A 23,803-nucleotide genomic window follows, 5' to 3' on the forward strand; every position below is an offset into this window, starting at 1 on the left:
GTGGTGCCTGTCATAGGAGAAAATACAATGAAAAAGCATTGGGGAAAAAAATGAACATCTGATCCTGATAAATGGGTTTCATAAATATTAACATTTTATTTCTAATCTATAGTTTATACATGAGTAAAATACTAAAAATTATACATTCATAAAATCAGAAATAAGAATGCCCATTAACATTCAGTCAACTAGAAAAAATTAATGTGGACAGTTGTTTTCTTTTTTTAATGACAGCTTTCCTGTATAAGCAGGTGGCTTCCCAGGTAGCGCTAGTGGTAAAGAATCTGCCTGCCAACGCAAGAGATGCAGGTTTGATTCCTCGGCTGGGAAGAGCTCCTGGAGCAGGAAATGGCAACTTCCTTCAGTATCCCTGCCTGGAAAATTTCATGGATGGAGAAGCCTTGCAGGCTAACAGTCCATGGGGCTGCAAAGAGTCAGACATGACTGAGCAGAGCACATACAAGCAGACTAGCTTAAAATACATTATTCATAGCAATATGAAGAGCCCATTTCTAGAAGCAATAACAAATTTTGGAAACTCAGAAAACCAACATGTCAGAACCATATTAAACTTTCAGAAATTTGAGGAACATGCGAAAAGCAAACAAACAAAAACCCTCATTTAAACAACTGATACGTTTCTAGTTAAAATCCTAAAAGGATGCCTGATAAAAGGGAGTCAAGTGATTCCAAAAGTAAGAAAAAAATCGGCAGAAATAGACAAGAAAGCTTTGGGAAAAGGGACAATTCAATGATCTTCTATCTCAAAACAAATACTATTTCCTGCTATAGGTGCTACACACAGTTTATGAAGAAAAAATACAAAGGTACTTCTACCAGAAAAGATAGATCAGGGGTGGAACATAACTGAAAGCTCAGAAACAGACCCAAATAAGACACATGATATTTTAAAACTAGGGATAGGATGAAACTGTTTAACAAATGCTGTTGGCATAATTAGTACAGCCATTCAGATAAAGTATAAAGTTGGACCCTTTACCTCACAAGATATAACAATTTAACAAGAACAGTTTAGAATTAAGTGTAAAAGCAGAAAGCCAGAGAGTAAAATAAAATTGTGTAAAAAGTAAAATAACCTTGGACTAGGATAGACTTTTCTAAGAAACCAAAAGGAAAAGATGAATCGACTTGACTACATATAATTAATAAATTTTTCTTTATCAAAATACACCACACAGTATTTTTAAGGTTACAGTTTACAAAAGGCTACCCTCTTTATATAAAAAGCTCTTCCAAGCTACAGGGAGAAATGCCTAATAACTAAACATATAAACAGTTAATAAGAGACACCTGGCTAGCATGAATTTGAATTTCACTAGTAATCAAAGAAATACAAATGAAAATGACTTCTTACCTGTCAAACTGGTAATGATTCAAAATTTTTAAGTACCCAGCATAGCTAAGTGAAAAAGGAAAGTAATAGGAATGTAAAACTTGTGAACCTTTCCTGAGGGCAATGTGAACCTAGCAGAAGTTCAGATGTGTACAATTCACACCAGCAACTCCAAGGAAATTACGTATATTTGTATCCTTCTACTTAGGTAGATTTTCCCTCACATTGTTATTTGTAACAGAAAAGTTAGAAATATTTTGTGTCTAGCAATGAGGAATTGTTAAGTTATGTTTATTCTATAAAGGAGTAATATATAATCACTAAAAAGAGAGTAGACTTGAATTACTGACAAAGATGGATTTTCACAAAATATTAAATGAAAACTAATTACAAAGCTATGGGAAGTATAATCCCATTGTTTTAAAAGATATCCACCAAAGGCAAAATATTAATAGTGGTTATCTCTGTATATGTTCCTACATTTTTGAATATGTAAATATATAAGGAAAAAAAATAAGGGTTCCAGGTTTAAAGTATTGTCTGTAAAACATTACACAACGGTTATAACAAATGGTATATTCCTCACATCAGATAAGCTTATTTCTGAGTCTATTCTGTATATGAGGCAAGAAGAAAACAAGGATAAAAGTAGCCTGGATTTTTAGGGCAGTTTATTTACAGACTATCAAATACAGTCTTTTTTCTTTTGTTAAACAAATGGCTTATATTAAACACATTGGATTTAGGAGTTACGAGACTTGCAAAAAAACCACACCTTGACAACAAATTAATTGTGAAAAAAATATAAAGTGATTCACTACAGAGCCTCATTTTCAATGTGGCATTTTCAATTAGAAAATTCTTTTTTAATGGGACATTTGATATGGTAAAAGGAATAAAACCCACAAAATGTTCTTCTACATAATTCAAAGAACAAGTTCTTTCCAATATGATCAAAATTTTGTTTTCCCCACCTTCAACTGGATCCCCTGACAGCTTTTTTCTTAATAGCTCTTATTTTTAATTACACTAGAAACAGTTTAAGAATTACAAACTTGAAAGAATTTAAAAGCAATGTTTGCAGGCCTGCTGATACCGATCTTCCTCCTACAAACAGAAAATAAGTTTAAAGATTCAGTCTTACTATCTAATTGTTAGGTAACTATTGTCTTAAAAAAGAAAATGAGGAACCTCCCTTCTAAAGACTATCCATATATGAAAAAAACTGTCTCTAGAGGCTCCTAAGTTTTCTAAAATTTTATTTGCCTATTTTTTGAGGCTTTTTTTAAGTTGACTTTTTAAAGTCATCTGTTAAACTAGTTATTCAGTATTTTAAATTATTTTATCAAAAGTATTTTAACAGTTAATTTTCTCATTAAGAAGCATTTACTACAGAATTTAGATATAGCTAAGAACAACCCTGGTAATCCATCTAAGTCTCATTTTTCTTAGCTGTAAAGAGATGGACCAGATTTTAGACTTTGGGGACATCCTATTCAGACTTTTAAAATATCAAAATCATTAACCCAGGGAATCACTGAATCTTTATTCAAATCTCATATTTCAGCTTTACCTAAAAAGAAAGGCAGGGGCCAGGTAAGGGAGCCTAGGGAGAAAAATAATCTAAAATTGGATTAAGTTCATACCAAATACAAAAAAACCTTAACTCAGAAATACCAGATTAGTTTGGAAGCATTTAGGCCATTTATCTTCTACTTTTCTTAAGAAATCTTGATACTTCTTACCAACTGAGCTGCAAACTAGTCAGATCCGATTTAAATTTTGCTTTTATCACTGAATTTCCAATTGTTCTATTTTGCCAGAACTTTGTATCTATTCAAATTTGACTTCAAAATTTGACAGACACATTTTTCTTACTTTCACTTATGTGTAATTTAGATACAGCTGAAGAGCTGCAAATACTACTTCGCTTTTTAAATATTCCTGCTCACTATCAGTGCACTGGAAGTATTATTTAAAGCCTTTGATGTTGATTGATGTACCCCAAGTACTAGAATAGTACCTGGCACTTGGTAGGCACTGAATATTACCCAGAGTTGAGCTCTGAATCATAGCTAAAGCCCTATCCTAATTCACATTCCACAAACTATTAATCAATAAACCCTTAAAACATGAGTCTTTTAAAAGTTCGTGGATGACTGGGACTCTCCAAAAAAAAAAATGGATTGAAGACTTGGGAAACATACTGAGTTACATGCAGAAAAAGCTGCTGTATCAAGAAATACATAAGGGAATTTCACATGGGAAATAATATTTTCTTTTAGTAGGTCAATTTTTTGTATTTTCATTTCATTTGCAATCTGACTTACCTGTTTCTTCCCAAAAATATTTTATGCTCCTTCAATTTCACTCAAGAATACTGATTACTGCAGTTATAACACACAGAATTATTGATTTCATAGCCCTGTTCTTTTCATTAATCCAAATTTACTGAAGTATTAGATGATACTGAAGAAGGCATTAAGAGTTTTACTACCATATTTCATCAATTTTAAGAAGCCTTCTTCCATATAACAACATCTCTGAACTTGGGAAGTATCTTAGCCTTGAGTTGTGTTTAATTGGCAACATTTTTCCTAAGTAGTGTATCTCACAATCAGTGCTGTCTTAGGGTAGTATCAGGAGCTGTAGTTCAAATTTTCAACCTCAAGCAACAATTTCCTTGTCCTCCCAGCCACTTTCCCAATATAAATATATAACTGAAATGTTAGGAAAAACTATCCAAACACAATTCAATTTTATATAAAATATTTAATTTTTAAAACACAGGCTATTCATGTCACATAAATATCTTCAATTTTAGGTTAGCTGCTATGGTCAGCAGAATTATCAAGTGTGACTATTAAGAATAACTTAGATAACTGTCACTTATAGGAAAGTCTAAAGCTCTAAGACTCACCATATTAAAATTTCAGATACTTGAATACTGTAGCTATTTTGCTAAATTTCAAAATATTTCTTCACTTCCTGCAATGTAGTTTTAGTATAAGTTGTTAGTATTCAATATTCAAATAAAAGCATAATTATTTTCTTTCATTCATTTCTTTCTCAACAACAAAAAAACTCCATCAAAAGATAAAATGGTCAACTGACATGAACTCATTTTATAGCAGTAAAATGGTAAATTATTCACTTTACAAACTATAATGCTTTCCATATACTGTTTGCAATGAACGTTCACAAGTCAGATAGAGGGCACAAGATTAAAAGACTGACTTTAGAACTGGAGCAATATTCATTCAATAACAGTTGTTCCAATTTAAGATTCCAATCAAAAAATAAGTTACCAGGAGAACGATTAAAAAACAAAATGGTTAATTGGCATTTAGTGCTAATGGAAACACTGGTTATTTACCTTTGGTTCCTTTCTAGGATTACTATAATGGTACATGTGTTTGAGTGTGCACAAAAGAACTTGACACCATTACAGTTTAAATAAGGGTTAGTCCATCATTCTAAAATGAACTAAAATACAGTTACTCTAGGTATGGCAGATGTTGTAGTAAACCTTACAGAAAGTGAGAGAGAGAATAAGAGGGTTTTTTGCACTACTTTTTCTTTTCACTTGAATAAATTCAATCTAGGCAATGTTTCTAGTTAGCCGGTAAAGTGAACAGAGTTAACTTTGTGTTAGATGGCAATTATATAATTTAAAAAGTGGTGTTTGCCACCCCTCCCCCCATGAACTGTACCTGAATTATGCAAATTCTGTTATTAAGCCTTGTTGCTTTGCTATTGCCCTCCAACTACCCATGACAAAAGGAAACAGGGACAATGCGGCAGCCTGAAAGAAAACGAGACTCTCAAATGCTCATTTAGCTATTACTCTCCACCATTTAAATGACGAAACTTTTTAGAACTTTTCCTCAGAAGTTAACAGAAGGTGCTGATGGGAGCTGGACTTTTATTCTCTGCTCTCACTCCCCTGTCAAGAGAAGGTGGTGTTGGAAGGTAACAGAGCCCAAAGAAAAGGAGAAAGTGTGACAGGGAGAGGGAATGGACCTAACAGGAACTGAACAGGCAGCCCCTGGACACTTGAGAGCCCTCTGCCTCTTCAATACATTGATTCCCTTTAGAAGACAAATGGGTGTAAAGGTTAACTACTTTTTCAGACCTTAAGCTTACCTGTTAAGGCACTTACTTACCCTCCCCACCCCACCCATATTTTTCATATAAAACCCACTATTTCGTTTGAATGCATTTTGCTAGGCTATGATAATCTGCAAAATAAAACAAAAATAACATTGACCATTTTTTTTATATAAAACTGTTGCATCAAGAGAAAGGTTGTGTTTTATTTTCTGAAATGAGCACAAAGTACACCTTTCACAATAACACTGAAAGCAGGTGCAAAGACTGACAGTGACCTTTGACTAAAGGTAGCTTTGTAAAAAGAAAAATACCAAATAAATCAGTGCCCTTTCTGATTGTTGTAAAACTGGAGGGGGGAGGGGCCGGGTGGTTGTTACATAAAAGTTGGTCCAAACTTACAAAAAAGCACAAATGTGCATAGTTCAGAAGATCTGCAAGAGGGCCATAAAAGACTTTTATGTCCCTAAGATTAGCATCCACTTAAAACTGCAAGAATACAAAATAAAATTGTTAACTAGAATTTGTGAAGATGTACAATCAATAGATCTAGGTTTTAGAACAGCATGAATTTAAGCAAAGGTTTTTTTTTTGTCTTTTTTTTAACTATTGTATGCAAGACCCTTTTCCACATAAAAATAAAGCTGTTGTTGAATTAATATTATTCAAGTCTCTTGGATTGCTGCTTTAAATTGCAGCTAGAAAAGTCTTTCCAGATAAAAATGATGTGCCTGAGGAAAAACAGATACTCAGTATGGTAACCCTCTGCCTCGACCTCTGCCAGCTGATGTGCTAATGTGTCCCCTGTATCCTTGTGAATACCCAGGTCCTTGGGCAGGAGAAGTCCAGGTCTGTCCATGCATGAGGCCATGGCCACCTGGGGTTTCCTGTAAGGAACCACCATAGTTATAGTTGTGCATCTTTGCTGGCAAAGGATGAGTACTCTCTGGCCCTGTGGAAGGGTCACTGCTGTTTGCCAGCACTGCAATGGGGCCATGGCTATATTCAAATCTATGGTCCTTGTCTCCACTAAACAACATGGGACCTGTATTGAGGTAAATGTCTCCGTATCCAGCTACCGAACTGGGAAATGACTCGGAAAAGGCAGAAGGCTGAGGTGGACCACCAGAATGAGATGAAGTAGTACTGTAGTTATCCAAGGACTGAATATCTGAGTTTCCCATGAAGCTACGTCGTTCCAATGGTGGAGCAGAGGCGCTTCCAAGACCGTCATTGCTAACATAAGGAGCAGAAGAGAAAGAAGAGGATCCAAAATTGTCCTTGTAGTCTGAAGAAGGTACATAAGTATCTCCTGCTTGGTAATCAATACCACTTTCTCTTTTGGGGTCGTCCTGGGGCTGATGCTGAGCAAGGAGCTGTAACAGGGCTGCTTTCACTCCGGCATGAGGGTCAGTTAACGAAGAACTAGTGGTGGGTACATGCTGGTTTTCTGTCCGGTAATCTAGATCTTCTTCAGTGACTGGTGGTGGCTCCGGAGGTTCAGGAGGTCGCTGATCGGGAGGCAGAATACGAGGCCGGTCCGGTTCTGGTGTGAGCTCCAATAGCCTCATATCTTGGTGCTGAATCAGGTCATCTTGCCCTAAGTGAAACAAAGCAAAAAAGAGAGTTGAAAGTTACCATGGAAAACAAAAGTTTCAAAATACTCAGTGTTCCCTAAATGGCATAAGAAGTTCCATCCCTAGCAAAAAAACAACCAACCAACCAAAAACTCAAACAAAAACCACCCAAAAGTCAAATGAAAAATTAAAAGGTATATGTAAGTACTAATATTCATTTGAGTTTATGGTGACAGAAAAATTTTATTGTATTTGATTTTTTAAAGTCATCTCAAATGTACCTATCTATGGCTTAAACAAAAGCTACTATATATGTAAAGTTCCTGCTTTGGTCAATCATCCAGTTATAAATGGAGTAAAAGATTACTTTTTTAGCATAGATTACATGAGAAACATCTACAGCATTATTATGAGTTCTACTTACTGCCCACAGACAATTAAAGAATCAATTCCTAGGAGTATACAGACTAAGAAACCAACCTATAACCAGTAACCTGAGTATTTTCAGGACATCAGCTAGCAAAGCTAAACAATACACATTACAGATAATCAGCAGCAGCAAGAAAAGAGCGTGAGAGCAGCCGGGTCCGCGGTCTGCTATCTGCACACTCACCCGACGCCGGCGTGGCAGGCTCTGGAGGCGGCCGGAGCTGTAATGGTGCTTCATGACCCGACCCATTTTCCCTCTCTTCCAGCAGCACGTCTTTCTGCTTTGACTGCTGAGCCTTTATTAACTGAGTCAACAGAACCGCAAATGCGCTCTGCACAGCCGCCTGGGCCGCATCAGGCTCCACTTTAGGCTGCATGTTCTGAGAAGGCTGAATTCCTCCCAATGGTTTCGAAGACTCCTGTTGTGGTGTTGATGGATCTGTCTGTTTTTCACCTGTTGCCAAAATTCCAGCAGGAAGGTTTATTTTATTTAGCTGCTGCTGAGTCTCAGAGTTTACCTTAATGTTCAACACTTGGACAAAATCAGCCATATTAACACTTGTTTTAGACTGTAGTAGGTTTAGCAGAATTGCCAATTCACTGTGGTTTAACTGCTGTCCAGGGCCTGTTTTTACTAAAACAAAATTTGTATTGGTTAGAATTGCCATAATTCACAGCTCCCCCTCCCAACAAAATGCCTCTGTATCACCATTTTAAAAGGTACATGTGTGGGACAGTGTTTAAGAAATACTGTGAAAAGGGAATCTTATTCTAGTTCAATTTCATGTACATTTAAGATGTTCAGTGCACATAAGTTAAAAAAGAAAAAGAACTGCAGCCCATTTTGAATAAATTATCTTTAAGGGTAAATACTTCAAACGGAAAATCAAGACCAGCATTAGAAGCCCATACTATAGACATGACCAGGAAATCGCACCTGTGGATGGGCACTGGTGATGATGACAGCTACAATTTCAGGTTACTCTCTGAGCATATCCTTTATTCCTCACAACAACCGTATAAGGCATGCTTAATTACTGGCCCCACTTTTAAAAAAAAAAACAAAAAGCAAAACTGAAGAAGAAACTGGCATCCAGAGAGACTGAATAACTTGCTTAAGGTCACAAACTCTGTAAGTGGCAGAAATGAGATCTGAACCCAGATATTATGATTCCAGAGTCTGAACTTTTAACCATTTTCTATACTGCTCATCTAAAATAATGCTTCTTTTTTAAGAACCTAACCTTATCTTTGCAGTAAATTCAAACTGGATTTTATAGACTGTCTGATATAATGTCTTTTATTCAAATTGCCTTTATTTAAAGTTAAGCCCTCTGGGTAAATTAGGAACTTCTACAGAAGCATGCGTATCATGTACATATATATGTGTGTGCTTAGTCACTCAGTCGTGTCCAACTTTTTGCAACCCTTTGGACTGTTGCCCACTGGGTTCCTCTGTCCATAGGATTTTTCAGGCAAGAATACTGGAGTGAGTTGCCACTTCTGACTCCAGGGGATGTTCCCTACCTAGGGATCAAACCCATATCTCCTGCGTCTCCTGCATTGCAGGCAGATTCTTTACCCACTGAGACATCGGGGAAGCCCATTTACATATACCATGGCATTAATTCATCACCTATAAAACAGGTTGTCTTTCTTTTTCTAATTTTCTATTTAGACTTGTGATGGTTTATACAGGTTCTTATGCAAACTTACCTGAGTCATAATAACACGAAGGCCCTGTACATAATACTATATACATTAAGTGATAATACAGATACTGATAAGCAATTTCTATAACCACAGATGACAGACTAATAGAATTCTAAGATGAAAATGTGATGATTAATTCTATTTTTAATATATTCTCTTTACATATTTTAGTCTCCATGTGAGCTCAGAGTACCCTTTAACTATGGTGTCTCATCTACAGAAGGGACATTTTTAGTTCATGACACTTACTGATGATGTAAAAAAATGGAGCTAAGAAGATTCATTCATATTTCAAAAAAAAATAGAATAACAGTGACAGTTTGAATAGAGAAGAAAGAAAAATGAAATTCTACCATTAACAGAGTTGTAAACATGTAGAGCTAAGAAATAATACAAAATGAGCCCAAATTTCATTTTTAATCAGCTAAAATAGAGTGCAGTAACTCTCTTCTATTCCACTAGGCTGCCAGTGGAATAAGGACATGAGTTCCATGAAGAGAAGTAGAAATACAGACCTGGTATTTTTCTTAAGGAATATAACAACTGTTACCTGGGACAAGTGACCACCATCCAAATTACTTATAATCATCTCAAAGCTTTTTTTAGAAGTAGATGGTATATAAAACAAGTGACACAAACACAAACCAAGAAAACTTCTGTTGCTTCTCTTTTGTCTTTCTCCAAGTTTTACTATTTTAAACATGAAGAGAAATGATATTGAACTTGATATAGATAGCCCTCACTTTGTATAACAAAGGTGTTTTCTCCTAAGCTACGAATATCAAGTATTTCCATGTACAAGGGGAATTCACTATTTCAAGAAACTCTGAAGAATACTTCTGAAAAACAACTAATTATTTTTCATTTTTAAAGTAACATCAACACTTTATATGTAATCTGACCAAGGTCAAGTCTAGCTTGTGGATTACATGAGAAAGTATTAAAGGTAATCTTCCTCAAGCTTTCTCAGCTAGTCTACTCTATATTTATACTTAACCACCAAAAGTTCAATCTGATCCACAGATCTGTTTTAATCAACTAACTCATAGGTCAATATTTACTCATATCTTAATAAGTTTAGGGCTATTTGTCATGTTTAATAAAACACCACACACAACACATTTATTTCTTATATCTGTCTTCATAAAAAAAGTTAAAGTGAAAGTTTTCTGGATGCTTGAGGCAAAATGAGGGAGTGGATTCTATTTTTTTTTAATTGTTAACTAAGAGAGAGAAAAAACACTTCTAACAACACTGAAGAGATTGGTTTCTCATAAAAAAGCTTACTCTTGTAACAGATTGAATCAGAGGAAAAAATTTAAGTTTCCTCAAAATACCCTTCTTTATCATACTTCAAATCATTTTGGACACAATGTCAGATTCCAGTGTTTGAGATTCTGTAATAGAGTGGGAAATATTTTAAAAGTGACCTGAGAACATTATAAATAGTATGAAAGAGCTTTGAGTATGATTTATGGCTGTTTTCTTGTATCTTTCGTCCTCCTCCTTAGACGCATCCACAGACACTGAATGCGGAGCCTCAAAAAGCAGTGTTAGTAAAAGATCTACTGACTCTCGCGTCAAGGGAAAAAGCAGAGAAATCTGACCAATCACTAATTATATGTAATCTGATACAGTTTATAAATTAATCTTACCTTGAGAGTGCTTAATATTATGTTGCTATAGCAGTGAAACATCTGTACTAGCACAATCAAATAATAAGGAATGTCAAATTCAGTGCTCAACTTTTAGCCACAAGAGCTTTAACACTACAGCAATACAGTTAACGGCAACCACAAAACAATGTGAAGCGAACCAACCCATGAAGTACTACTGACCAGGTGCTGCATTCGAGTTGCCCTGAGGTTTCAGCTGTGAAGACGGCAGCACACTCTGAGGCGTGCTAGTTCTGCTGTCATCCATGCCCAGAGACAAGTCCTTTCTGGGGGCTTTAACTGTGGAAACATCATCAGTCATGCCCATCTGCTTCTGTCGTCTTCGCTTTTTACTCCATAACTCATGACAGTCTTGCCATAATGGAAGGCTGGGGGAAAAAAGTATTAAATTGTTTGTCAATGGCATCTCTTAACAACAACAAAATGCTAATACTTAGCGTTTGCTAATATACAGCAAATATATAGTGAAATGCCAATATACATCACCAAAGCTGCCACCCCCACTCCCCTCCAAGTTTTCTTGGAAGATTTCTCACACAGGTCTTATAAACTCCTCCAACACAAATCATTCACGTGTCTGTATAGGTTTCACCTATACAGACAAACTGTTTTTCTGTGGCTTCTGTATAATCAATGAATAACAACTTATTAAAACTATGAATGAAGAGTAAATGTTCATAAAAGTAGGTTACTATTATCTTTGGTGCAATCTTTTAAAGCCAATTCTCACACTGTACATCATACACTGAATAGGACATGAAAAAAAGGTGAAAAATATGCCACTTGCAGAAAATAGACACAGAATTAAAAAGTAGCAGAGGCTAGGACATAACGTTTGTGAAAAACTTTCTAGTACAAGCTTTTTACTTTTTGATATCCTCTTATTTGCTTCTATAATCAAATGCTCTAGAATTAAACTGATGCTAAAGAGGAGTTTCAAAAACAGATTGTAATCCAGGCTTATCACTTATACTTATCATTGAGAGTTTTGAATAACTAGCAATTATCAAAGTTATCCACAATTCTGAAACAATTTTTTTGTGTAATTTCACAGAATTCACAACACTGAAGAATAACTTTTGCTTAAAAAAGACATAAATACTTGATTTATAAATATTTTCTTCTTACCCTAATAAAAAATCCAATGGGAAGTTACTATGATATCTATTTTAAAGATAAGAAAATTGAGGCTTGGAAAGGTTAATAAACTTGCCCAGAATATCTATAAATTCCCTTAAGCAGCCCCAACCTAGTCTTCAACCTGGATATGTTAACCTCTAGGGATACAATAATATTTTCTGATGGAGTATACCTGAAATTGTTCTAAAAGTTCCATATTCATGTGTCCGCTTTCCTAAAACTGATCTTTGAGAAGGGCCTGCATGTTCAGAAAGTTCTTTCACACGTCCTCTTTCACAGTTTTATCTCATGTTATAAAATAAAGGCATATGCAACAATATTGTCGAATCTTAGCAATATAATATTAAGTTTAAAAAAAAGTCATTCCCAAAAGATTACAAACAGCATGACACTTTCATAAAATTAAAAGCAACTAAAATTGTAAAATATAACTTTTTATGAGTACATTTAGATGGCAACAAAAAGTATATACAAAAGAAAACAGGGATGATGGTTACCTCCAGTGGAGGAAGGCAAGGGGGATAGGTCATGGGCGGAGAGGATACGATATGAGTAAAGTAAGTTATTGTCAAGGTTCGAGCTTTTATTCAGTAAGTTCATGGCTGCTTATTAACATCATTTAAAATAACTAAGTGACTAAAAGAATAAAAGAGAGCCATGCATGGACCAATGATGAGTGACACAAGAATTATGATTAAACCAAATCTATGCACCTGAGGTCCAAAAACAAAACAAAGGCATACCTCTCAGTCATCTTACTATGATGCATTGCCTCAGCGTGTAAAAACCTCCTGGAGTAACAAACAAAGGGACAATTTGAAATATTGATATTGGGAAGCTTTAAGGCATCATAAACCTGCCAAAGACTTTGCTTTCTGTATTTGTGTGTGTGTGTGTGTGTGTGTCTGTATGTATGTGTATTGTAAGGTATGTAACCTTAGCCACTGTTGGGGTTATTCTGAATTCAGACATACTGCAGTACTGTCCTAAGGAGGCTAGAGTGATTTTATTTTTTCCATGCTGATGTTCAGAGAATGCATTGCTCTTGTGGGAGAGTCCCATAAGAATAAAGCAAAGAAACCCACTAAGAAGGGATTTTGTTCCCTTCCACAATTTAACGGTAAGAGATTTGTTATGGATGATCTCAACACTCGGAAAGATAAACATTACCCAACAAATAGTAATAGGTTAGTGATGCTATTACATGTACTGGGAATGTTTCCCGGACAACCTAATTTTTAATGTGCTCTTTTCTAAATGTTCAAATACAGGCTCAGGTACTTACTTACTGTGTCTCATAGGCAAGTAACTTGACCTCTGTGCCTCACTTTCCTTATCTTTAAAAACGGAGTTAACAAAACAATCTACCTTGTGGAGTAGAAGTAAATGTATGTTAACATATGTGAGCACCTAGACAGTGCCTTTCACACAGCAAGCATTATATTCATGTTTCATCATTCAGAAAGGTAGTTTCAAAGTATTTTGTATTTAATTATATCACAAAATATTTATTCCATTTACAGTTGATATTTATCTTATGAATTGTTTAAAGCCTTTTACTTGCTTTTAAGGAAAAATAAAATTATAGACTAGCTGCTAGCCTAATCCACATTTTTAGCAAATGAAATAGAAATCCACTATTTCATTAAATACATTAAAAAAGTTTGACAGGATATCTAGTAAAATTAATGACATTTATTTTTAATACCATACTCATTTGATTATTCCTAAAAAGCTGTTAACAAGAGTTTAATACATACGCTATTTCCCAAAGGAATACCAATGCCTTTCTTTATAGTTCTCACCTTCACATTTTACAATTTTAACTACCATTACCATAAGAAAATAATAAAGAGATACGTTATACTATTTATATAGCCTTTTATTTAAATATTAGATCAATATCATAATTTCAACCTGACTGCTTTAGTGATTGATGTACCTAACAAAGATAAATCCCATAATTTATTACTGGTTGAATAGAATGTTCACCAAAATGTGTACTAACATGTTTATTTTTAATGGAAAAATATAGTCCAGTGTGTTCTGATAAAAATCAAATCAATTTAGGTTATGTGTTTGATAGTATGAACAGTTTCCTATTAGGTTATGTGGCAAATATTTTCCATAAATCAAATGGGATGCACCTACAGTTTCAACAATTCTGACAAAAGCATATATTTTTAATATGTAATAAGAAATACAATTTAACAAAAGTATTAATTGGTTAAGTAGCACTAAAATTACATGTTGACTTCCTAAGTGCAAATAAAAAGTAAAAAGTATAAGAAGTCATGTAATAAATATTGGTAAAGTTCTTTGGCTTATTCTTTCAAAATTTGAAAAAAATAAATGATTAATGACTGGTTAAGCAATCTTTTGCAAGTCATGTGGTTTCTAATTCTTTGCTGTCAAGAAAATTAGAGAAAGAATCTTGAATTGACATCTGAAAGATCATTAAAATAATTGTTGATGACAGAGCACTGTGATCTTGGGGACGTAATATGTAAGAAGTTCAAAAAACTCAGTGATTTAACTATGACAAAACTCCATCCGGTCTCAAATGCTTATTTTAAAAGGGTACTTACAAAATTTTTAAAATTACCATTAATGTGCAACTACATCTCATTCTAGAATATGTAACATTAATAAATAGATACGCAAATCACTTGAAAAAAATCTCAACTCTATTTCATTAAGGTTGCATCTCTGATAAAATGTACTGTTAGTTTATTTTCTTTTAACTAAAATATGCACTGCTGATTAAGAAGAAAATGCTTCATAGTCAGAGGAAATTTTTAAAAATTCCCACTCATATATATATACTTGTTTTAAAGAAGTACAACAGGGTCATCAATAAAATATTTTCAAGCATAAATATATGCTACATTAAAAACCTGCAGAAGCAATGTAAGTTCATACACACAAAAACCCAATGATGTCCAATTGTTGAAAAGTCTGTTCATACATTTCTAAGTGAATATTGATTAATATCAAATGTAAGGTATTTTGATTCCACTAGATACATTTACAAGATAACTACTGTATTTAAAAGTGTCTACAATTACACACTGAAAGTCGTATCTTTTGTACCTTGATTTTAAAAGTTTAGATGGCAGTTTAAAATGTGCTCAATCCAGTTTTACCAGAATTTTTTTGTGTGGACCACTTAAACCAAGATATCAATTTAGTACTACCAATAATGGGAGAAAAATTACGTTACATTCCTCTTGATGTGATACAGCAGGAAATACATATCATCACCCTAAGTAGTATTCTTGCTAAAAAAAAAAACAAAAATATACTCCAATTACTGGTTACACTAGTTCTGATCATGAGGAAGTAATTAAAGCCAGACTGTAGAATGCTTTACAAAATAGCTAGCTTATCAAAAATGTCAATGTCATAAAAGTCTTCCCTGGAGACTGAAGAGACATGACAACTAAATGAAATGTGTGAGCTTGGAATAAATTCTTCACCCAAATAACCAAACCAAAACAAAACAAACAAAAAACAGAGTATAAAGGCAATTATTGGGCCAACTAGAGAAATTTGAATATAAAATCTATTAGATATTTAAATGTTAAATTTCCTCTGTTTCATAATGATATTGTAGTTATACAGAATAAAGTCCTAATTCTTATACATAACATGGTGAATGTGAAATGTCATTTCCACAATAATCAAATAGTTCAGGAAAAAAGATAGTGATAAATATGTCCAAATATCAGTTGTGTTGAATCTAGATGAAGTATATATGAATGCTCATTGTATTATTCTATTTTTCTGTATAGAGTTGAAAATTTTCAAAATCAGAAGTTAAAAGGGGTACTAAAGCCAAAATTTCAAGACAGCTGACATATACTATAAGCAAAAAAAAAAAAAAAAATCCATGAAACAATTCAACAGTGAGTGATTCAGGTTCCTCAGCGTGTCAGATGATAGATCCTTTCTGCCTTTCAAAACATCTCACAAAGGCTATTCATATACAGTTCAATAAAAAACAAAGCCAAGTATGATGGATCTCACAGAACTGTAGTAAGACCAGTTTCATTAATTAAGTGGAAGAGTCAGGATTTGAACTCCAAAGCCCATGTTTGTTCACTCACAATATGCTAACTGTTATTACATGGACACACTTTGTTATTATAGGAACAGGTTTGCTTTTATGACACTCATCATCATTTTCAAAATTACTAACAAAATCTCTACAAACTTCCCATGTTCTATCAAGGAGAATGAAATGGACTGCTTTATCCCCTTCCCCAAATCAATCCTAGAGAAATTACAGGAACCACAAAGGAGTGAAAGAGTCAAGAACTCAGCCACTCTGACTCCCAAACTCTATGCATTTCCTGCCTCCCAACCCCACCACAGACAGTGAACTCATTCTATACAGGCTTTTGATACTAATATTCTTTCACTCAGTGGTAAGAATTTTCTATTGTATAGTCCGCTAAGGAGTATTTCAGAACCTCTTTTTGTTACAGAACTAACTCAAATTTGATAGCTGGCTTCACCCTTTACTAGATTTGTATTCTTGGGCAAGTTTCTTAACCTCTCTGAACCTGTTTGCATCTCTGTAAAATGGTGATAATAATACCCACTTCCTAAGATTATAAAGATTAATGTACTACATGAGAAATGCTTAGCATAGCACTCAGGATTTTAGCTACAGCAAGTAATATTGATAGAAGCAGTACTACAATAGCAGCAGCAGTGACTTTTTTTAAGAGTTGAACTATATTAATAAAAATAGCTACAGGAAAGCTGCTTTTGCTGGTCTGATGTTTACCTGAACATTTGATGTGCAAATTATATGTACTACTGCTATCCTATTTATTCTTTTTCTTTTGACTTAACTAACCACATAATAGCTTGATAGTTCCATACAGATATTATTAAAATTGTCCACATTTTGCATATGGTAAAAAGTTACTTACTCTGGTGGAGGCATTTTTGAGGGTTCCACATCCCGTAGGAACTCACACTGAAGAGCCTGCTCTGCAGTGCAGCGCTTACTAGGATCCAAGGCGAGCATGTAATCAAATAAGTCTAGTGCGGCTGCAGGAATACTGGCATGAGAGGATTACAAAAGTCATGCGAGTTCTTTTGACTCAAGTTTAATGTTTCTGTAGGAGCTTAAAACATTAGCATTTTGTAACACATTTGCAACAGTTTATTCCAATAAGTTACAAATCTTCCTTTGAAGTAATGCTTATTTTTTACATAATTTTGTAAGTATTATCCTAAATAATTTGAAAACTGGCAAACAAGAGCATATTTATTACCCTATGGGCAATTTGCTGTTTTAACATTAACTAAGAACTGAACAGAATAGTTTCCTACAACAAAATAAAAAGCTGAATTCAAGTATCTTGAAAATGGTTTCATTAAAATTTTAAATGATATTGTTAAACTTCTCTCAGGTAAACACTAAATCAAACACACAACCCAAATAACTGATTTCATAAAGATGGTGAAATGCTTACTTGCATGTAGCAAAGGGACATTCAAAATTAAATGATATAGTAGAATTGTGATAGGTCTACCTTAGGTCAACAGAGGCTAGAATTACATTTAGAATTCTAAAGAAGTAACTTTGTAAAAAAATCAATGCAATATGGATGTTTAAGCATCCCCTTCTTACAAAACAAATTCTTCTCTTAACTTTCGACGATATTGCTTCTTTGGTTTCATGGTGTTGAAATACGGTAGTTTGATTACATCAGGCCACACTGCAGGACATGGACTCCCACATATACGGCTAAACAACACATAAAAAGAAGTACATCAATATAAACTACATCGAGAAAATAATACATACAAATGCTATACAAAACAACTCCTTTTTAAATATACAAAAGCTGAAGTTCTGATATAATGTATAAAAGTTTCATTAAATATTTTTGTCATCCCAAATAAACTGTTTAAAGAATTTCTTTTCAGTGAATGCTTTTAACACTCTATAAACATTCCAATTTCTAGAAAGAAAACCTTCGTATTTGCAAAATCAAATCTTAAAGACACAGGTAATATTCAAAATATGTTGAGCATATTTTTAACCAAAATTTTAAAATTTTATACCAACTGAGGAACTAGAGTTTAGTATATGTATCCTCTGGTTTTGCAGGTACCTATCATTACCACTTCTCATTAATATAATGAAGCTTGCAATAACCGCAGAAAAGATTTCCTACACTGAAGACACTAACTAAACTGTATAGACTGCTGCTGAATTTGATCAACTAGAGAACACTAAAAGTCACATTCCTGAAACATGTTCTTCAATTTCAGTAGCACCTCTGATTTCAAGGTATTTAGAACTTTTAACTGCTTTACTCTCTGTATCTTGAAATCCCTCACTATTCTTATAGTAAGTCCTTCATAAACTAAAGAAATGCTGTTAACAGATAACTCTAGCTGGTAAACATTTTAAAATGCTTTGGTAGTATGTGCTTAACTCAAGTATACTGAATCTCAAGAATAAATGTGTATCTTATATAAAATTACCAGCTGACCTTCATATACAAAAAGAAAAGGTCCATGCATCACTGACTTAAAAGTAAAAATATTCTACACATAAATACATGTACTAAGGTACAGAAGCAAGTGACAACTAAAGTTGCCATTCTTCAGCAGACCTTAAGATACTACATTAGAAACATTTATACCAGATGATGAGAGCATTTTTAAAGCTGTGTCACTGAAACTGCATTTTGTTTCAATACAGTTTATGATTTTTGTAAATCCAAGCTTTTAAGATCTTACTCTTCAATATGCCTATCTCTTCTTCCTTTCAACCTCATTCTCACAACCTCCTCAAAAGGAGAGAAGGCCAAACTCAGGAGCATGGTTCTCTATGATCGGGTCCCAAACTGTCTTCCTCATTCTCATCTTTCAACTCATCTCTCCACAGGCCAACCACTCCTCCATGTCTTTGTTCATACTCCTTCTTCCTAGATTCTACCTAGCTGAATCCTTTTCACTCCTGAAGATGCACATCAAAAGTAATCTATTTACAATGTTTTCTGTATCCTCGCTGCCCAGAATAGTCACTTTCTACATGCTCCTGATATCTTTTTATTTCTATTTATTTTAAAAGTAATCTGTTTATTTTCTGTATCCTCGCTGTCCAGAATAGTCACTTTCTACATGCTCCTGATTTCTTTTGACCCTATTTCATCCTGCTTTACATGTTAGTTGTTTACATGACTTTATCTTACTAAATTATGGTAAGAGAATCACTCTTGCACTTTCATATATTACATAAATATAAATAATCAATCCCTTGCAGATTGATCTGCACCATAATAGAATTATAAAGTACACTGGAATAAAGAAAATGAAAGATACTTTAAACTACAGAAATATAAGAAAATGTACTTGAGTTAGAGAAGAGATACAGACTTTTGCCTACAACTCAAAGGATAAGTAAACAATAAACAGGAAAGGGAATAAGAGAAATATGTTACTGGCAAAGGTTAATGCACAGGCAAAGTCATGACAATAGCAAAGTATAACATTCGGGAGGCAGATCAACGAAAGTGGTATAGGTGGAGTTTGGGGCTACAGAGGTTTATTTGGAAACACAGACAGGGGTCACACAACAGTCTTATGAGGCAGCCTGCCTAACTACAATGAAGACAGACTTTGAAAACAAACTTTAGACCTAAACGCTATCTGTGTGATATTGGTGAAACTGTGCTGCTTAGAATCTGTTGCTCTTTTGTAAAATGGAGATTCATTTTATTTCAGAGCTGTGAAAGTAAATGATCCAGTATCTGGCTCATTAATAGCCTTATAATAGAAATCAGCTTCATTATCTCATACCTAAAGACTTCTATTTTATATATTCTGGGAAGATAGTTGACTGGGAAAGTTATCTAACTGGGAGCAGCATACAGGATGGAATACACATTCTAAGATAAGGAAAAATTTTAGAAATTAGGAAAGTAGACATGACAGCAACTGATAACTGCATTTTAGCAAAATCAGTGTCTGATAATCAATTAGCTATCCCTAAATCATTTCTGAAGACATTCTGAAATTCATCATATGCTAAATCCCTAAATATCTGAGATCTGTTATGGGAATCTATTTTGATCTGATTTATCTATTCTGATGTCAATATCACATGAAAGCTTTACATTTTTCTTAAGACAACCCCCCCTATGTACTCATTCCTCTAATTATCCTTTTCAGGATTTCCATACAGATGAATTGTAGAATCAATACCGTCACATTTCAAAAGAGAATCCTGTTGGGATTCAACACAGCTGCTCTGGATTAAAGAACTGTGATGTTTACAAAGCTTAATGTTTCAATTTTTATATTTCCTTTGGTTTTATACATGCATATCTCATTTTATTACACTTTACATTTTTTTATTTAAACAAATTTCAAGTTTGTGATAAGCTTGTGTCAGCAAGTCTACTGACACCATTTTTCCAACAGCATTTACTCACTTCATGTCTCTGCAATCACATTCTGGTAATTCTCACAGTATCTCAAATCCTCCTTCACAAGAAGTTCACAACTTGCTCAAGGCTCAAACGATGGTAGGCACTTTTAGCAATATAGTATTTTAAAATTAGGGCATATATACATAATACTATTGCATATCTAACAGACTATAGTGCAAATGTAACTTCATATGCATTGGGAAACCAAATCATCTGTGAGTCACTTTATTGTGATACTCACTTTATCGTGATAGTCTATAACCAAACCTGCAATAGCTCCAAAGTTTACTTGTATAAAGTTTTTCAATTAGATCTTGTGTTTCTTTTTATGGGGTTTAGTGCCATTTTTTGAATTTGTTCCTATCCCTATTATATTTCCTAAGCAATAATTAGAAGAGTTTTGTTAAAGGAAATGGTCAAAATGTGGCAAAAATTTTTTTAGAATGCCATCTGAGATCCTACGGTGCCTAATAGTTTTTTTAAACAGTTGTTTATTTGAGGCTTTCCAGGTCTATTATCATCACCTATAATCTGAATACATCTGTTATTTTTTCAAATATGTATTCTTCTTTATCATTATGATATGCTACATTATGTGGTAATTTCCAAAAAATGTTAAAATGCTAATGATGCTACACAATATTTGGTAATTTTTTGGTTTCTAATTTTAATGAGAGTACGTTATTGTTTACCAGTGGGAAGAATGAGAACTTCTGGTTTGAGAAATACAACACATGGTAAAGATAGTAACAGAGAGATACAAATTCACACATACCTCCTGCTAAGCATTAATTTATTCCTTTTTACTTTGGGTTTAATTGTTGTGACTTTCAAATTTCAAAAGAATGCTTCTTTAGTTCTATCAGTTTGATTTTTAGAAACTCTATTGTAGCCATCATCTGCATTTTTTGACTTGGGTTACTAATACCATGAATTATATTAAGAGATCTTCTAATACCTAGTCATCCATACATTCAAAGGAACTTCCCTGGTGGCTCAGATGGTAAAAGCATCTGCCTACAATGCGGGAGACTTGGGTTTGATCACTGGGTTGGGAAGATCCCCTGGAGAAGGAAATGGCAGCCTACTCCAGTATTGTTGCCTGGAAAATCCCATGGACAGAGGAGCCTGGCAGGCTGCAGTCCATGGGTCGCAAAGAGTCAGACACGACTGAGCAACTTCACTTTCACTTTCAATCAAAGTACAAGTTTTTAGCGTAATGCTGTATTCTACTTTTTAATTGGTCTACACCAGCAGTTTGCAAAAATGGGGTTCCCTAGACCCTTCAGGTGTCTGGTAGATCAAAGATACTTTTAAAACATTATTTACACTTTTCAATGTGTTGACTTTGCACTGATAGTATTAAGCCAATGGTATAAAACACTGGCACTTTAGCATGACTTGAGCCAGAGATGCCAGACTATTAGAAGTACATACTCATCAATACCACTTGATGGGGTGGGGAGGGTTGTCACTCAAGAATGCACTTGTTGAAGCAGGAAAAATTATTGTTATTAAATCCTTATACTTGAGTATGTATCTTATTAATATTCTTAGTAATGAAAGAGAAGATACTCATAAAGCACTTCTGCTGCACAAAAAAGTGACGATCTCTTAAGAAGCACTTGTACAATAATTGAGTTGCAACCTGCTGCTTTTCTCATGAGCCACCATTTTTACCTACAAAAAGAACTATCAATCTATGGTCATTGACTTGGGTATCTGCCAGACATTTTCTTATACAGGAATGAAGTCAGCTTGTTACTTCAAGGAAGACAACTGCAGTGTTGTCAATTATAAAATTCAAGTTTTCAGGAGAAAAGTCAAGAATACTGAAAGACTTACGTCTGCACTGTAAACTTAAAAGCTTCAAAATAAATACCTAAAGGCTTTTCTAATGAGATTAGTGTCATAACAAGAACTATAAAATGAAATGTTACATTTAGAAGATCTGCTCAATTCAGTGATCCAATATAGATTAAGTGACCCACACATAATGTTACAAAATCATCACGGGTAAAAGACCTATTCAGAGTGTAAGATACACCAATCTGTGGTTACAGACTGAATATTTAAATAACCTGCTTTAAAAAAAAACTGCCACTCACTGCAGTTTCAAGGAAGAATGAATATGTACACTTATTTGAAAAGACTACTGAAAACATCATATCACAGATGTTTATCCATATGTTTATTAAGCCAAACATGCAAAATTTATAAAAATGTAAAAACAATCTTATTCATTTCACCATTTATCTTAGTTTGGAAAAATATAAACTTTTTACAATTAAAATATTATGCTAACATATTGTTTTAAAAAGAATTAATAAATATTTTTAATTCTCAGTTTTAAATTTCAATACATTCCATCAACATAAACAAGCTCCTGGGATTTTTCACAATGTCTAACAGTGTAAAGAAGTTCTGAGACCAAAAAGATTAAGAAGTACAAGTCTACAGAATTCTTTATGCTACTGATTTATAAAAGTACACATGCTTCACTTTTTAAAATATGCAAATGTTCCCTCATTTCCAATATTCTGGAACAACCAAAGCCTATGCCTTTAAAGTTTTAAAAATTTTACCTGTGTGACCTGAGGCTTTGTGTATGTGTAGGGCAGGAGAGAGGGTAGATTCTTTTCATTCCAAATCTACTTTCTTCCATGATTAGTTTTTTATTCCCTAAGCAATATACATTGTGTGATATAAGGTTCTTTCACTGGCTGCCAGAACACCTAAGAGTTAAAAGTGTGACTCTCATGTAGAAACATTTTTGCCCTCGTTTATCCCTTTTTTGTCCCCACCTATGTTTTTCACTCTCTTTGCCATTACTTTTCAATTCAAGCCACTTATCACAGAATTTTTGTAATCTGCCTAAAACATTTTCTGGAATCAGGTGAAGTACAAATAACTTGACCACTACAGTGTAAAGCTTTTTAAGACAGATTCTGATTAGTATTACTATCCTTAATACATTTATATGTATTTGTTCAATGCAGACCCCAGAACTCATCATTCCTGAGGCTTCAGACTGGGGAAACATTCCAACATTACTGCAAGTAAGATAAGGGAACGAGTATGTATTAGCAAACTTACATTTATTTAATTTTTATAATCCTAAGCATATTTGTCCTGTTTTACTTGTGAAGAAAGAAACTTACAGATTATGGAACTCACCCTAAGTCACAAGAGCAGGAAGTAGCTGAGATGGCATTAGCACCAAGGATTGCATCATTCCAAAGCCCACCCCTTTCAATATATTCTGCTGCCTTCTTCAAATCAAGGAGACATGTCTCTTTTACCAGAAATGTCCCCTTTTCTTCATGTTTTAAAAATAAT

The 23,803-nt window shown here is 34.1% G+C and overlaps 1 protein-coding gene across 4 annotated transcripts in view; it reads right to left on the reverse strand.

Moving 5' to 3' along the window:
* Window positions 1-2,007: 2,007 nt before the first annotated feature.
* Window positions 2,008-23,803, reverse strand: part of CDK13 (cyclin dependent kinase 13) — a 125,729-nt gene continuing 103,933 nt past the window's right edge. The window contains exons 10-15 of one of the 4 annotated variants that reach the window (XM_005205631.5): window positions 17,650-17,766; window positions 16,943-17,074; window positions 12,743-12,790; window positions 11,022-11,227; window positions 7,655-7,924; window positions 2,008-7,064 (exon numbers count right to left, since the gene is read on the reverse strand). In XM_005205631.5, the coding sequence (XP_005205688.1) occupies window positions 6,214-7,064; window positions 7,655-7,924; window positions 11,022-11,227; window positions 12,743-12,790; window positions 16,943-17,074; window positions 17,650-17,766 (1,624 nt within the window). In that variant the 3' untranslated portion in view covers window positions 2,008-6,213. 4 annotated transcript variants of the gene reach the window in all.

The sequence above is a fragment of the Bos taurus genome, chromosome 4 (genome assembly GCF_002263795.3).
Source record: "Bos taurus isolate L1 Dominette 01449 registration number 42190680 breed Hereford chromosome 4, ARS-UCD2.0, whole genome shotgun sequence".
NCBI classification, from domain to species: Eukaryota; Metazoa; Chordata; class Mammalia; order Artiodactyla; family Bovidae; genus Bos; species Bos taurus.